Here is a 17,390-nt window from a genome sequence, read left to right on the forward strand (position 1 = left end):
TGTTTCACATTTTCCAGCTATCAAGTGTGTTTTTGATACACACTGGCGATTGTAATACTACTTTATGTGGTTTGGTGATCCAGAATTTTAATTTCGTTGTAGAGACCATCTTAATGTCTCAAACTTATTGAAAAGTGAAAAAGTGAAGCACCTGGAAATAATAACTAAATTGTTTTGTGTCTAAAAATGAGATCATTTATTCTAGCACATAGTAGTGGTGAAAAACAAAATCCAAGAAAACAGTACAGCAGTTGAATAGTATGACCACATGAACAATTAACTCTGTAACAAATGTAGATTCTTCTGGTCAAACCTTATTACATCTATGAGGTCTAAAATCATAACATTATATCATTTATGTAGAGTAGTTGATAGTTTGTGTTCTCCCACAAGCATTACACAAAGAAGAATGAATTTCCGTTGAAACCGGTTTGGTTTTAAAACAATCTATTAAAACTTTAATAAATAACAGATGACTATTTGTTCAGCACATTTTGTAGTATCACAAAAGTAAGGGAAAATCATGAAGTATAGTTTAACCTTTAACAGTCCAGCTAAGGTAGTAGTTGTACATTTCAGTTTTACCTTCACCAGGTTATAGAAAGAGTCTACAGCTCTATCTTGTATTGATAATCCATTTCCAATATTTTTTGCCCAGGGAAACCCAACCAGGATCCCAGATATGCCCTCAATAAATGTAAAACCAACTGATGTATTGAGCGACAATACATAATATATGTCAGAAATCAAGATTAGAATCCTTGCAATTCAGGAATATTATCATACAGATCAAGTGATTCTGGATTTGAATATGCTCCTCTTTGTGTAACTTTCATGCCAGCTAAGATCTTACGAATGGCTACTTCAACTTTTTTCCCACTGACAGTGTACTGAAATTAAGACAGAAAATTTGTTGATTTTATAGAACTTCGACATTAAGTTTGATATTATATTCATAGTCATACCGGAATATCCTGGATTTGAAGAATGACTGATGGTACATGTCTAGCTGATAACTGCAGACGAATATTAGTCCTCAAACGCTTCACAAGATCTTCATTAAATGGACTTCCATCGACCATTTTAATGAACAACACAACCCGTTCTTCCATACCATCCTTACTACGTTGACTGACGCATACACTGTCATCTATCTCTTTAAAAGTCTCAACTACATAAGAAATTTAAGTGTTATATGATGTAATTGAATCATCATTCAATTGACAATTCAAAATTCTTAGATTCTTTGAAACATACCAATGTTATAAATTTCAGCACTACCAAATCGAACACCGTTGGGGTTCAATGTTCCATCACTGAAATAAAATACAATCATATTGGTATCGTAGATGTATCAATTACTGTATTCATATTCAACAAATGTAAGCAAATTACCTTCTTCCTAACATAAGAATACCTCCTGTTTGAGAACTAATTGAACAGAAGTCACCATGAGCCCAAACACCAGGAAATTTACTGAAATAGGCTTTCTTGTATAACGCGTTTTCCTCATCATTCCAGAATGAAGTCGGCATCGAAGGAAAGGGCTTGAGACAAACCAATTCTCCACTTTCATCGAGTAGGGATTTACCTACAGTGTTAAATCAATGAAGATATATTATATTATAAAAAGTATGTATGTAATAGTTAAACCGAATGGAATGTAATTCTAACCTCCTTCGTCCCAACATTCTATGGCCATTCCGAGGTGACGACTTTGGATTTCACCACGATAAACCGGGACATTCCAGTTCTGTCCCATAAAACAGGCAATTATATCAGTACCCCCTGAAAAACATGTACAATTATACATTGATTACCAGAGACATAGCAGTGTAAAGAACAGAGTTTGCATTGAGGTATTTTACCCGAGATTGATCCAACGAGTAAATCTTTCTTGATATCGCAGTAGATATAATCAAAGGTTTGTGGTTTCAGTGGAGATCCAGTTGAGAGAATAGTATGAAGACTGGTCAGTTTGTGGGTTTTCACTAAAACATAAGACAATTTCAACACTTGATTATCCTCTGCGCATATGCAAATAGTTTTGGGATTGACAATATGAATGTATATTTTTGTACATACTTGGTTTGATGCCTTTTTCATCAAGTACAGCCAGCCATTTTGCCCCTGTACCCAAAACAGTAATGCTGTAAATGAATGACAAAGACATAAGAAAAAATGTATATCTATATACATGTATCGGGTAAGTAATTGTTTTTCCAAATTACCCAATCTTGTCAACAAGGTCCCACAGTACTGTAGCACTGGGAACCAGTGGTGAACCATCATAGCAGACTATTGCACTACCAACAGCTAAACATGTCACAAGCCAATTCCACATCATCCAACCACTCTGGAAATAGAAATAAAATATGCTACGGGTGATGACTTCCTGAGCTGAAGATGATGCAAGAAATCATCTCTGCTTCATTTATACCGTTGTATAATACATCATTATATCATCTCTGTTCATGTTTCCTTGTAGCATGTGCTCTTCTAAATGTTTCATCAATGTGCCCTGTAAATAATACAACATCATTTAAATCTGACTGGTGCACATTAAATCTTTCAATACATTTTAGTATAAGATGCAATTGACTTACCCCTGCTGAATGCACCATACACTTTGGAACCCCTGTTGTTCCAGATGAATACATTATAAATAATGGATGATTAAACGGTAATTGTTCGAATACTAATTCAGGCTCGTCACCATTTTTATCTAATCCCATTTCAAGAAACTCATCTAAGGAACAACTAGAAAATCAATTAATCAGACAAATCATTCATACACCGCCCTCATCACAAAACACATTTAGCAATAAGAAAAATCATCTAACCTATTGGGAATAGCCGAAATGTCCATACTTGCTTCATTCACAAAGGGAATAACAACAACTTTGTTTAAGTCAGATAAACCTAGAAAATAATCAAAATTAAATATACCGGTACTGATTATTAAAATTTGACTAAATGGCATGAATTCTATCAATAGGAATATTTTTTACCATTTGCAACCTTCAAAACTTTATCCAAGTGATTATGTGTCTTGCCATTATACTGTACAGCATTCACAGTAAAAAGCAGATTAGGACGGATTTGTGTAAAACGATCAAGAACTCCCTGTAAATACCATCTTTATGTACAAATTTCTGTCAGAAAATCTATAACTGAATGAAATCTAACGAATCAACTTACAGTCACACCAAAGTCTGGCGAGGTAGAACTCCAAATTGCCCCTAAACTGGCTGCGGCAAGCATTGCTACTACTGCCTCAGGACAGTTAGAAATGTAACCTAAAAAAAAACAGTGATTTCTTTCATGTCGTGTGATAATCGAATTAGTTTTGTCCGATGTTATCTATGAACGAACCAACGACTCTATCTCCTTTTGCAATTCCCAGCTTTTTCATAGCTACAGCGTATTTTGCCACAAGTTTACGCAATTCGGCAAATGTTATTTGGCTCACATCTTTTCGGCCTTCACCTAGAGTGGTACAAGATACTTATTGTTATACAACAATATTGTGCATATTCATCAGATCAAACAGTATAGGAGTCTGACTAGTGAATACCTGTTGAATAAATGGCAACTCTGTCATCATTGTATCTAAGCATATTCTCCGCATAGTTCAATCTACTTCCTTCAAACCACTGAGGTATTTCATCTATTTTTTTGTTTGGATCTACAACCTGAAACCAAAATACTATCTTTTCTTAACAGGGACGAAAATAGTATTGATTGATGTGATTTCTATCAGTAATGATTCGCAACTGGAGAAAAAATCAATGATGTCAAGAATCAAGTTGCCAGTGCCATATGTTACAGTAGTTGTGAATGAAACAGACCCATTAATCAATACCACAATTAGAATTCACTGACTACGTCAATCATATACCCACTAGGCATATAAACATATTCTGACTGACAGTACTTAGACAAACATCATTAGATAAAACAGTTGATATCCATTTGACCGAGGAATGAACTTATTTTGACTCAACTCACGACTGTGTAAAGCTGGCTCAAATGCACTGTAAAGATTTTAAATGAACTGGTGTATCAGATAAATCTCCAATTGACAATAAACTCTGATTGAATATCAAATATTTCATCAACAGGATCATAGGCTCAAAAACTAATTGCATGCAGAAAAATCATCATGAATATAATGCATAGAACAGAGAACAATGTACCAGTAAATGCTCATTATTCAAATAAATGCTTGTATTATCATTATGGTGATAGTTTATAAAGGGTAGATAGTGAAATGCACCCATATTGTGAATACCCAGTATCTATTACGTCACATTGTCTATTCCATAGACTAGTAAGGCATAAAACCAAATAAATCATTAAAAACCAGACAGACAGGATAACCTCACTGGAAAGGTCAAGCTAGTCTTCCATGATAACATGTTGACACTGTATTGAAAAAGTCTGATATACGAAAATAGGTCTTGTACTTGTGCACTTCAATGTAATTCTTCTGAAGACACAGCATTCTCATTATAATATAGTTTGCCAGAATATTCTTGTAAGCGGATTAAACAGGTAGCTATGTCTACACTAGATATTTGAACTTTTTGGCTAATATCTACACTAGATTAAAAAACCATGCTTATTCAAGTTCCGCCAGACAGATCTGTACGAGACATTGTATTCAGTGAAATGTAATTAATGTTTAGCTTGAATTGTGATAACAATATGTTAAAGTAAATAATGAGAACATTTTGAAATTATTAAAAACATAACCCTATAAATTGCTTACCTTCTCAAATGGTTGTGAATGTATGATGTCAGCAAAGTGCCAAAACTCTTCCCAAAATACAGGATAATTTTCAATTGACCAGTGATAGAACTCATGGTAGCTATCTTAAAAACAGAAAGAATTTAAAATACATGGAAAACATCATTGATTATCGTAATCTTTTCATATGTAATCAGGCAATTGTTTGTTGCTTAAATACCTAATCGCAGCTGAAATTTATTGTTTATCTTCTTCCTGAATTCATCCATACGCGTTACTTGAATTTTATCAGGACACCACATCATTCGTGGCCCCATATCATTAGGTGCATCCATTATTGAACACGATATGCTACAAAACAACAAGGAAGGGTTGAAAGCAGAGTCCTAATGAGACCTCTGGCTTTAGCCAGGCTAACAAGTTATTAATGATAAGACATGTTGGATCGATTTATTAACCGTTACACAGTGAGTAGATCTAGATGCAGGAGTGATCAATTGAATTAATGATTGAGCCTACCCCATCTTATTTCGGTAAATAATAACATCTATCTTCTATTGTAATCTGGTGTGTCTGTAGTCAGTAACCTGTCTGTGGTTTAGTTTCACGATCGAATATTTTCACAAACCACAGTTGGTATAAGCCCATCCGATTATAAAAAGCTTACCACCAACGATTAGGTAACTAACTAGTGCATCTGTGAACCTTGAGTCTCAGGTGCTAACATGGGCCGGGGTAGGAAAATTTGCTTCAGCCCCCCTCTTTTTGGCCTTCCACTCCATAACCGTCTGGTGATGAAGATTGGTGATACGTGACGGTGTTGATGGCCAGCAGCAGTGCCAGTGGACACTCACTGTGACGACACTGACTCTCTGTTCTCTCTGTGCCTGTGTGGTGTGTTACTGTTGTGTTGACTGACATTGACAAGACAGTGAAACTGACAGACTTAACTTTCAATCTCTCTTATAAAAGGCTTTAGCATTAGCCAGATAACGACCAGAATAACTCCTTACGTACGCCTTTCAATAATATAACATATGCTGTATACTTACTACTTGGTTGAACAACAGAGCGCAACGAAAGTCGATGTCTGTCTGTCTGCAATCAATTCAATTCAATTGTACCTAGCACTTCCTACTCCACGATGACCTTGGACGACCAAGCGTTCTTACAGTTGGTTCGAATCCCATTAATATGTATTCCCACTGATCAGACATAACTTGGATTTCTGACCAACTGGGACCACCGATTATTTTCTGATTTACTCGGACTTATGCTTACCTCGGACGGATTTTACCGGTCCCAGTTTGTCTTTAGGTGACGTTTACTGTATATGAAATATTATTAATCCACATGGCTATAGACTTCAATCGGAGAAAGCTATCAAAATTTAACGACACGCTGATATATCAATGGTCATTTTTATTTTTTCCTCAAGACATTACATTCATTTTCAACAAATGGTCTGTGCCTAATGGTATTTTGTAGTATTATCATATTACAGCATAAAATCATGACCAAATAAGGATAAGGTGAAACAACAGTTTGTGTTATACAATATTAGAAACACACCGCAAATCTCTGAAATAATTAAAACAATAAGTAATAATAAAACACATGCTTTCAAGATTTTCAATCAATTGATATATCGTCTTTCCTGGGCAATATAATTTTCATTGTTAAATTTTGTACAAGAAATAAATTACATGTTTACACCACATCCTGATTTTTGAATCAAATTTTAACGTTAAAATTTGAATTGTGGGACTTCTCATATTACCTACACTATACACGGACAAATGTTTATTCGACTACTACCGAATCCTGTATGCATTGCATCCACACCTCATACTAGGCAACATGACATTGAAAGGCAATTCTGGGAGCTGCCAGGACTGTTGAAAATGACATTTTCTTTGATTTATCGAGTAGACTCATGACATACAGTCTATTGAATAATATAATGTCCAACGAAGTGACATACACATATTTCTCTCATTTAAAAATTACATAAGATCTACATTGTAGAGGAACCTCCTTACAATGAACTTTTCGGGACCTGAAAATCAGTTCGTTATAACCGATAGTGTGTTATATCCAGTATGAAATTAGTCAAATTGTGTTACTTGGAGATGAAATTCTATATTTGTTAATATCCGGTGAATCGTTATTACGAGGTTCTACTGTACAACAATTGCCGAGTGAAAGTTTAGGAGCCATTTCAAACATCTAGCAATGGCAGATAATATCACAACACTAAACATAAAATCAACCAGTGCTATTCTTCAATACGGGTTTGGAGTAATTTTTCTGGATGTGTCTGAGGTAACAGCAGGCATCTCTGAATGACTACAGGATTGGTAACATCTGCATTATAAACCTACACGCACATATGTATAAAATAAAAACCTGGTTTGAGTGTACACTTGGAACAGATCAAGTTTTGTCAACAGATCAAGTTTTGTCAACATATTAAGATGTTGCTTACGACGATTTGACAACTGAAATATACGCAGTGGAACCTCATTTCAGGCGACCAGAAAATTTGTTCTCACAACCGATATATAGTTCAGTATGATGATATCCAGTATTATGTCATTAAATCGGTCATTATTGTTATATCTGAGGTCGTTATAACAAGGTTCCTCTGTACCCAGTCAGAATTAACCAAATACTTAGTGCATATCTGATTTTGATGATTTACAGTCTCAATTCATTTTAGCATATCATGATTGAATGCTCGACTAACTCAATAGCATGACACTGAAATACTTATCACTGATTTTCAATACAAACCATGATCTAGATAAATAATTAGTTAGTGAATATAGGAATCATAAATATGTTCATCAAAGATTTTTCATGATTGTCTGTAAGTCGAGAACTAAAGGTTTTGTTTTGAGCATGAACTACTACTGGTAATAGATTTTTTTTTCGGGGTATACTTTTCTGATACTTCATGAGCCATGTAGAAAGATAGGTAATATTAGTCACATTAGGCAAATAGGATGGGATAAAAATCTTCATTATATACGAGATAGTTGATGCTAATAGTGAAGCTTCATTTAACATAACCAATTGTTGGATTTCTTTACAAATTTTCTACCTGTTATACCTGTAAGTGCTACAACACTAGTAAATATCAATTAAGCTATAGTGATGAAGCAAAGAAAATGAAATTGCATTACCGTTAACACCTCATCACACAAAATTAAGCCATCATATGCTACGAACAAGTTTATTTACATGTTGTACGACAAACTTGTATCACAGATCTCTGGGGACCATGAGTTAAGAGTGAAGAATACAACAGAAAGATTAAATATTTGTACAACACACAATATTAATAGCTGGGGATCACTTCACTCTTCCAGATCATACCATATCTTACATTCTAGATAAATGTTAAGATGCAACTCAGTTTACATGAATCATGCATTGACTATTGCAATGGTGAATGTGAACTTTACAGTTATGTCTATTCAATGAAAAACCTGATTTGTGTATGCATGGTTTTCAAAATGAATTTACATCAATAGTAAACAATAGATGTTTTCTAGTTAGTCATGTTCCAAGTTCACCGATGATATTGAAGCACCAGCAAGCACATTAGAAATTATCGGTACCCGGTAAGTGCCTGATGTACTGATTATATCAACCACCAAATTGTAACAAGACTAACTCTTAGAAATTGTTCAAGTTCATTTTCTAATTGGCCGAAGATCACAGTTCTTGCGTACAAACATAAATTCTAAGGATCAAATCCATTCATTATTTACTACAGATCACCTAAAAGAGGTTTTACACATTGAACTAATTTTTCCTCAAGTCTCATGAAACACGTCTTTCTTCTGGTACACACATGAATAGTTTCTGCATCCATAAGGTAGACTCATCTGAAAAAAAGATAAACCATGCATCAAGTATATATCAAAAGGAGAATAGTCTTAAGAGTGGCTACGGCAGTTGCTACAGTACCAGTGACAAAACTTACTCATAAAGTTAAGGAAGACCTTTGGTTTCTTCTCCCATTTCACAAAGATTATGTAAACAGGAATTCCTGTGGCAATTATAAGGCAACCGAAGCCAGTTTCAACCGGACTGGCATATAGCGGCAGTACAACCAGGAAAACAGTACAACTCACATACAAAATCGGCCAAAACAGAGCCACCTGAAATGAAATAAGAAAACATGAGACTTATATATATATATCATGAAATAGCATAAACATGTGCATATCATGAAATAAAATTTGTTATTAATCATTAAGTTAATAGAAACAACTATGTATGTACCTTTATTGGTCTGTTCATTTCTGGACGTTTCCAACGGAAATATAACAATGCTACGACAGATAAACCAATGGAGAGCCAGTTGACAAATCCAACATAGTTAATCAAAGCATACATATCAGTAGAACATAGGTAGATCAGAGATGTTAAACCCATGAACAATACAGCTGGAAGGGGAGTCATTCGCTGTACCTGAACCATACTCAATATCTGAGGCATATGACCTTCACGCGCACCGACAAAAAATAATCTGAAAAGAGAAAAGAAGGCATCGAACTAAAAAGAATTTCAAAATTCACTTTCAGAACTTAAGGACCTGAAATAAATGTAAATATAATTTAGATAATTCAGTATCTAACCTAAATTCAACTGACATTGATTAACCAGAACAATAGCCAAAGTAAACATACCCTAATTTTAGCAGTTAAGATATTTTACTTTTCTGACGTTCATGAAAACGATCAAAATCAACTAGCACAACAACAATAACCGATTTATCAATCATTCTAAATCAATGCTAGAATTGACACCTACCGAGAAGTGGTGAAGAGAACACCATTAACACCCCCGAATGTTGACAGCGATACAAAGATCGGCATAACCCACCACATAATTCCATACAATCTCTTCGAGAAAGTCTGCAAAATAATCAAGAAACTCTAGTAGTCATCAGTCTTCAATGAAGGTTTGCGTGGGGTAATTTAATCGAAACTTTCATTGATAATATTGACATCAATCAGGACACCTCAGATCATTAGTAATCCTCATTGAATTTTGATACGTACCACGGCTACAGCAGACGATTCTAATATTTCGTCAGGCATAACAGTAGTGAAATATGCCACATTTGCAAACACATACACTACCATTACCAAAATACAGGAGATCCATATAGCTTTCGGCAAATTCCTAGAACGAGAATTGGATTTCAATGTGAAATCAATCAATTATGGGCATATCAACATGATGAAACCATATAAAAATGAATGCTTACTTTACTGGATCTTTCAGTTCCTCAATTACATAGTTCAAGTAATTCCTGTAAGAAAAATTTCATTTATTCATCCATCTTTCTTTACATAAGTACTTCTAGTTTGAGACATGTAGTGACTTTTAACACATTTAAGCCTAACATAGCTAATTTTCCTTATACCTACCAACCATTATATGCAAATAAACCAGAATAAAATGCCAATGATATTTCGCCCACGTCTGTTTTAGAATTTTCGAACGGATTTTTGAAGGCTTCATACTTTCCTAAGAAAAAAATTAATTTCAAACAAAATTAATTCTACAGTGGACATTATAAATCAATACCATGACTGGATAAACATGATCACTACAAGTATTACATTGGGAGAGGCCAGGAAGGTTAGAAACTGATGACATAATGCTATTGATACGAACAAGAGATATTTTATCCTTCAATCAGTCATTTGTAGATCGATCGCCGAGAAATCAATACTAAGTTACTTAGTGGAGATTTACGTTAGAAGAAAATCAATCAATTTTCATGATAGAAAGTGCCACTAAGTATTACAAAAGTAATCAGTTTATGCTTGCAGCTACGTTAGATGGGGCCGAAGAGAGATAAAAGAAATAACAGGCAGAAACCCTGATAGGAATTTCATCTATCGGTATATCACACCACTAAATATGACATAGCTGTTCTTTATACCTTAGTTTCTTTTTCAGCTATAAATTGAACTCAAACAAACCTCTTCCTATTTGAACAAATCCAGTGATGATGATCAGTATTAGTGCAAGAACTTTCGCATACGTGAATATATCTTGAACTCTGGTTGCCCATTTCACATCAGCACAGTTAACAAATGTTAAAATCGCTGAAAATACACATAAAGACCAGCATTATTATATCTGTACAAATTAGGGGCTTTACTGTTCTCATCTGAACAATCATCGGAGTATGATGACGTAGAATAGAAAACATTAAGGTCATCAAACATTGGAATTGTCATAACTATAACTAGAATAGCTACCATATAGTGATTCAGCTGTAGAAAAGTATAAACTATAACAAAAATCATTTCTATCTACTGGAAAAACTATTGTAAGCTTATATTACATTATGACATAAATTTGCTTACTGGTTTATTTATATCCAGCTGTCATCGAAATGAAATTAAAATTTCAACAAAAAAATTATATCAATTTCTGTAATAGCAGCTGTAACCCAATTCATGTTTAAACTACCAGTAGGCCTGGCCTATAAGTAACCTGCTGAAGCATGAATTGGGGACTCTGGTGTGAAATGACATTGCCATTCATAATCTTGATAAATTGTGTCTTTTGTCTTAAATGGTGCGCCAGGTTCAACTAACAACCCAATTTTATTGAGTGTGGACCCATAGGAAAACTAGTTTATTATTACCAGCATGGTAGTACTTCAAATGTGACCATTCAATGAACCATATGATAATAGAGCTATTTGAGTAAAGCCTCCACATTACTCGGCGACTGACTACTACTATCTACTATGAAATAACATACAGGTCTGAAATGAGAGACCATGCAGATGCTAAAACTAATAAAAATTTATATTCTAAATCCAGCATTAAATAAACTCAATCAAAATCTAACAAAAATTTCACTAATTCTGTGTACGATGAAAATCCTAACGCATATGAACTCAAAATACTAATCTGAGTTTATCTAGAAATACATAATTTGCCTAATTTTTGGATTGGATGACCGAAATTTGAAGTCAGAGTTAATTAGAAAAAGAACTATGGTACTTTTGATCGAGTATGTCTGATTTTTTTAGAGCTTTCCAATATCGATAGCTGGTTTTCCGGTAACCAATTGTAACTAAGTCATGTTTACACTATACCTTTCGTGTACATGATACTTACCAATACAAACAGTTGCCAATAGCCTGACAGCTGTATCAGGCTGATCACAGTCTGGAAACAGTGGCTCTATAACATAGTACGCAAATGTAAGGGCGACAATTGCCTGAGAACATGGGCGGACTATCATACACTCGACCCATAGACGTAAAAACGCTAATAATGGTCCAAATGCTTCAAATATATACGCGTAGTCAGCTCCAGATCTCGTTATTAGAAGTCCTAATTCGGCATAGCAATACGCGCCTACCATTGAAAACAGTCCGCATAATATCCAAACTATCAGCGATGTACCGACACTTCCACAACCATCCAGCACTCCTTTAGGGCTGACAAAAATTCCGGAACCGATGATACTGCCAACGATTACTGTAATTCCGTTGATGAGGGTAACTTTTGGTTTGAGATTAACAGCTTCATTTCCAGCGGCTGGTGGCGGTACATCACCATTCACGGCTGTTTGTTCATTGTCCACTAACGGAGATAAACCAGTTCCTGAACTTGAAGGTCCATTTGGAGGAGTAACTGGCTCGTACTCCTTTTGAGGCGAGTTGCGCTTCGACATTTTCAGACAAAATCTAGTGCCGAATGTATGACCGTGCTACTATATATGTCTGTCAGTTATATCAGGTGTGTCAAGATAACAGCTGTTCTTTTATAATAAGAACTTGACGATCAGGCGTCTAGAACAATTGATGACGCAATGAGTCCAAAAGCAGTCTCCTCAGTTACTATCGTAGACAGTGTTACTCACGTTTAAAAACCCGGAAGTAGAAATTCCACGTTACGATTTTCTTCAAATTTACCGGTTTATTAGTAGATTTTCACGTGATCTTCTAGTTCAGATCATTTCCAAGATATCCACATGTCGCCGATAAATTAATTGTCAACTTGAAGGCGGTGTAAAGCTACAAATGTCCGTTGACACGTACAAAACTTCACGAAATTCTATCACGACCACGCTTCAGCAGCGCCAATAACCACGTGACTTTAAATGCGGCCCATTTATCGACGGGGCATAGAGGTCATGCAAAATGGAACTATGTCTTTCAAGAACAAAATCACACGGAACAATTATTCCGAGATTACACTTAAATAATAACGATTACTTAAATTTTGTTATATATGATATTTCGCTAAAATATATCCCGTTTTCAATAATCTTGAAATGAGCTACGGCTAACGAGGGAAATAATAAACTATTCCAAATACGTCATTGATCTCGGGCCAATCAACACCTAGAATGAAGTTATGAATGAACACCCACGTGCACTTGTTTACTACACATTGAATACTATACTACACACGACCAAAATTCAAAACAATAGCGCGTATAGCATATATCGAATATACGACATAATGTCCATCGCATATCATACACTCTGAAAACTATCACATGTTTTCTATGGTGGCCGACCCGTGCCATATTGAAAAAGTATAATTGATCAGTCCCCACCAATCATCTTTTTTACATTTTTGCTCGTTTCGACCAAAATCCCGCAAATGTTCGTTTCAATGTCGGTCTTTATTTCATTTAACGTGGTATTTTTCGTCTTAAGGTCGTAAATCCAACTTGTCGTTTTAAACGCGCCGGAATGAACAAAATGAGACACAAACATTTTCCTTTAGATTACCACGCCGTAGTTTGAAAGTAGGATAAGTGTCTAAAACGACAATTTGGATTTAACGCCACAAAATGAAAAGCGTTAAAAAAGAAATTTGTGCCGGCAGATTGCCGTGCCATATCTCTTATCAATGCGCCCCGAATAAGCCATCATAATTTTTGCATATCTGCTAAAATCTCGGGCTAGCATTTCATTTCGGAAACGCGATAGTACCGTGGAAAATGTCTTACAAACGTCTCTACGTGTCGTCAACTTCGAGACCGTCGATTCTGGATTTGTTTTATAGATCGCCAAAAATATGCAAATACATTTTATCATGACTTTGTATAGTCAGTAACCTGTCTGTGGTTTAGTTTCACAATCGGATATTTTCACAAACCACAGTCAGGAATGGGAAGGTCATTTTTGTATGAAATCTTCGTCAGCCAATTTGACTGACGAGTAATTTGCCTGGCATTTCATTGTCTCTTAAGATATCCGTCTATTTTTTGTTGTAATCGACGCACAACAGATTCGTTGTTTGTCTGATACCTATAACACCTCACCTGACGATCTTAATCCATGTGCAAATCGGCCGTAAAGTGAGAGTAAATTTCCGTCGGGTCAACAGCTGCCATTTTGAAAATTACTGGAGGTGCTGGCACCTGTGGACTGAGGCCAGGACAACAGCACAAACTAACGAAGCGAAACGACGAAATTGAAAAAAATTAAGAAATCAACACTTATTCACATTTTTCTTTTACCAGAATTTATTATTTTGTAATTTAATATGGAAAACCTGAAGATTTGAAATATAAGTTGGAAAACCATCAAAAATAAAAATTGTCGTTTCGTCTTGAAAGTTTTATATAAATCCTTGTAGGTCCCCTTGTCTTATCATGCCACATGTGCAATACAGAGAAATGGCGGCCAATGGCGAAATTGGTGGAGAAATTAATTAATTTCTCAAAATAATGTTGATTAACCACTCGAAACATACATAAAATTGGATTATTTCGAAAGGTACCTGTGTTAGATTGTGAATTAAGCCATTAATTGTGGACTGAAGTGAATAGAAAGTATATTTTTGAAGTGTTACTTTTTTCAACCGTGTTTTGGTCCTTGTCATCCCTAACGTTGGTATAAGCCCATCCGATTATAAAAAGCTTACCACCAACGATTAGGTAACTAACTAGACTTTGTATAGGCCTACTCGAAACGGTATAAACTATATTTCATTAAAAATCAGACCCTCATCTAAGAGGACAAGTGAAGCAGTTTCTTGAGACATTATCCTCGGCCCATACATCGTTTGGTTAGAGATCACCTGATACATCATCTGACCATTAATATTATGATTTACTCTACGAATTGGTTGTCCTATTCCCCTCGCACTATATTTATTCATGTTTGCCAAGTTATCATTCGGAAGTTTGCGTGCATCTAGCGTAGAAGGCCATCCATTGGAAAAAGGGAAACTCTCTATTGATTATTCCTTAGTTTTTGTATATTTCAGACCTTACCATCATAGCGAACGAACCCCCTTTTTTCGGCTAGGTTTCTTCATTTTTTACTACATAGTTTTGTAAACAGCTTAATACTACGTATTTGTAAAGATATTATACATATTAAATAAAACAAACACGCAATTGTTGTAATTTGTTTCTCCTCACGGTTCTCGTGTTTTTTTCCCGGAAGGTAATCACTCAAGGTGGCAGGAAAACGCTTTAAATCGCTCCTTATTTCCAAACCCCCCGTGGGGACTTCGAACCTCAGGTCCTTTTCAAAGGCGCCTTACTAGATTCGCCAAATCGCCGATGATCGAACCCCCTAAAAATATCTATGTCCCGAATATCCTATGACCATGATGCTAGGTTTTCTATATAACGTACACAGCTCTTGACGTTACATACTATTAACTTAAAATGTGGTTTCAGATATTCAACAAATGACATTGAACGCGCATGACCTCTTCACTCTTTCACCCCGAGAAAACAATTTCATCACATCTTAATCGTGTCGCGCGTGAAAGAAATGAATGCCGCGTAGTAGAAAAATATAGGAAATATGGACAATGAGGTGACATTTAACAAACCTTCGCCTCACTCGCTAGATACTTACTTATGCAGCCGGCAGCAAGAAGGACCACCGATGTTCGTGGCTGATCACATTCTGGGAAAATTGGTTCAAGCACGTAATAAGCAAATGCCAACGCTATGATAGCCTGAGTACCTGGCCTGACAATCATACACTCCACCCAGAGCCTTAAAAATCCCAGAAATGGTCCAAATGCGTCAGAGATGTACGAATAGTCAGCGCCTGACTTTTTTATCATAGTTCCCAATTCGGCATAACAGTAGGCACCACATAGCGAAAATAATCCACACAGTAACCAAATAATTAGTGATATACCAACACTTCCAGAATGTTCAAGAACTCCAGTCGGGCTGATGAATATACCCGAGCCTATTATGCTACCAACAATTACAGTAACTCCATTTAAAAGTGAAACTTTTGGCTTGAGATTTACTCCTTTTTGACCATCTCCAGTATCTGATTGTTTGACTTCTTGAAGCAGGTTTTCCGGCCCTTCTGGTGATTTAACCACGGAACCATCTCCGGCTCCATTCGCCGATTTATCATCCACATTCATAGTTTTAATTCTGTTTTATTTATATGCGAAATTGCTGAAAAACTCTTTTAATAAAAATAGAGTTTTCCACGAGCGGATAGCATATGTCGGTCGTCTCGCAACGTCCGTGGAATGAAACACCTTGGAGATACGACAACGCGGATGCTTTATATTGCCATCACTACGTCACCCACACACGCGATGATATATTTCTTTTTTCCATGTTTGAACTCAGAACAATCGTCCGTACATTTGAAAAGTGGCTCATATCTAAATGGCTGTGAAAAGTAATCATGTTATCTCCTCAAAATCAGAATAATTGATAGCAAAGTTCGCATATAAAAGAATAGATAAGCAGAATGGGCTAAATGAATAACCAACAAATTTACCAAACATTGTGCGTGTCAAAGCCTTTTGCAACCATCTGATATATAACTTTTCCTGTACTGGCATTTTTCCTGGTTTTTAGGCCAGTGAGCCCTTTGGTCAGAAAATATGAATTAGGTAGGCCTATATCAGATGGCCGCCGTGCTTTTCGTTTGGATAGAAGTACTGATAGATCTTTTGAAAAACACCAAAAGTTGTAAAACAAATTCATCATTCTTACTTATGCAGCACATCGCTAGAAAGACAACGCCCAGTTCAGGTTCTTTGCAATCAGGAAATAGTGGTTCCAGAACGTAGTTTGCAAATACTAATGCCATAATAGCTTGTGTAGCTGGTCTTATGATTGTCACCTCTACCCATAAGCGTAAAAAGCCAATAAATGGTCCAAATGCTTCGGACATGTAGGCATAATCGGCGCCTGATTTTGTGATGATAGTTCCCAATTCGGCATAACAATAAGCTCCACACAAGGAGAACAGTCCACACGCCACCCAAACGACCAGTGACGAACCGACACTTCCAGCATGCTTCAACACACCAGTTGGAGCCACGAAAGGTCCAGATCCTATGATGCTACCAACTATAAAAGTTACTCCACTGAACATAGAAATTTTAGGCTTTAAATACACCTTTTTATCATCGTCCGCAAAACCATCTTCTCTCAGTGAAGAAAGAATATTTTCCTGAATATCATCGTTAACAGCAGAGTGAGCCATTTAAAATCCATACAAGTCCTTCGTTCGAATAACTAAGGCCCAGGACACACCCGATATCCGCAATAAAGGGCTTATCTTCAACTCAGGGTATCTTCCAATCAGCGACTTTAGGTCTGTTCAAACAACAAATCGGAT

General features: G+C 35.9%; 3 protein-coding genes across 4 annotated transcripts; all 3 read right to left on the reverse strand.

Moving 5' to 3' along the window:
* Positions 1–187: 187 nt before the first annotated feature.
* LOC141898545 (acetoacetyl-CoA synthetase-like) lies at positions 188–5,856 on the reverse strand. Its single transcript, XM_074784496.1, has 18 exons — positions 5,806–5,856; positions 4,974–5,104; positions 4,775–4,878; positions 3,578–3,695; positions 3,376–3,489; positions 3,202–3,299; positions 3,012–3,126; positions 2,844–2,922; positions 2,607–2,760; positions 2,441–2,521; positions 2,232–2,356; positions 2,086–2,150; positions 1,869–1,991; positions 1,675–1,788; positions 1,396–1,591; positions 1,258–1,316; positions 966–1,171; positions 188–890 (listed from the first exon to the last, which is right to left on the reverse strand). Exons 2-18 carry the CDS (start codon positions 5,086–5,088, stop codon positions 753–755), a joined length of 2,004 nt encoding a protein of 667 aa, XP_074640597.1. The 5' UTR covers positions 5,089–5,104; positions 5,806–5,856; the 3' UTR covers positions 188–752.
* A 305-nt stretch (positions 5,857–6,161) lies between these two features.
* On the reverse strand, positions 6,162–16,383 carry LOC141898542 (large neutral amino acids transporter small subunit 2-like). 2 transcript variants are annotated; one of them, XM_074784492.1, is made up of 9 exons: positions 15,642–16,383; positions 10,765–10,890; positions 10,204–10,303; positions 10,041–10,085; positions 9,832–9,955; positions 9,581–9,684; positions 9,050–9,296; positions 8,748–8,925; positions 6,162–8,649 (listed from the first exon to the last, which is right to left on the reverse strand). In XM_074784492.1, the coding sequence occupies exons 1-9, from the start codon at positions 16,171–16,173 to the stop codon at positions 8,585–8,587; spliced, it is 1,521 nt and encodes a 506-aa protein (XP_074640593.1). In that variant the 5' UTR covers positions 16,174–16,383; the 3' UTR covers positions 6,162–8,584. The 2 variants fall into 2 exon arrangements, with proteins under 2 accessions (XP_074640593.1, XP_074640592.1); XM_074784491.1 differs by lacking the exon at positions 15,642–16,383 and adding an exon at positions 11,920–12,912.
* Positions 16,384–16,667: 284 nt separating this feature from the next.
* LOC141899107 (putative L-type amino acid transporter 1-like protein MLAS) lies at positions 16,668–17,255 on the reverse strand. The gene has a single exon (XM_074785260.1). It carries the CDS (start codon positions 17,253–17,255, stop codon positions 16,668–16,670), a length of 588 nt encoding a protein of 195 aa, XP_074641361.1.
* Positions 17,256–17,390: the final 135 nt, after the last annotated feature.

This window comes from Tubulanus polymorphus, chromosome 2, assembly GCF_964204645.1.
Source record: "Tubulanus polymorphus chromosome 2, tnTubPoly1.2, whole genome shotgun sequence".
Taxonomy (NCBI): domain Eukaryota; kingdom Metazoa; phylum Nemertea; class Palaeonemertea; order Tubulaniformes; family Tubulanidae; genus Tubulanus; species Tubulanus polymorphus.

Bases quoted from the DNA above. Each gene is read 5' to 3' on its own strand.
- LOC141899107 (XM_074785260.1), bottom strand. From the start codon at position 17,255: ATGGCTCACTCTGCTGTTAACGATGATATTCAGGAAAATATTCTTTCT.
- LOC141898542 (XM_074784491.1), bottom strand. From the start codon at position 12,481: ATGTCGAAGCGCAACTCGCCTCAAAAGGAGTACGAGCCAGTTACTCCT. The intron at 9,685-9,831 runs GTACGTATCAAA...ATTATTTTGCAG, and splicing joins AATCGTCTGCTGTAGCCGTG to ACTTTCTCGAAGAGATTGTA. The intron at 8,926-9,049 runs GTACATACATAG...ATTTCATTTCAG, and splicing joins AAATGAACAGACCAATAAAG to GTGGCTCTGTTTTGGCCGAT.
- LOC141898545 (XM_074784496.1), bottom strand. From the start codon at position 5,088: ATGGATGCACCTAATGATATGGGGCCACGAATGATGTGGTGTCCTGAT. The intron at 1,992-2,085 runs GTATGTACAAAA...CTTATGTTTTAG, and splicing joins TGAAAAAGGCATCAAACCAA to TGAAAACCCACAAACTGACC. The intron at 1,317-1,395 runs GTAATTTGCTTA...ATTTTATTTCAG, and splicing joins ATTCTTATGTTAGGAAGAAG to TGATGGAACATTGAACCCCA.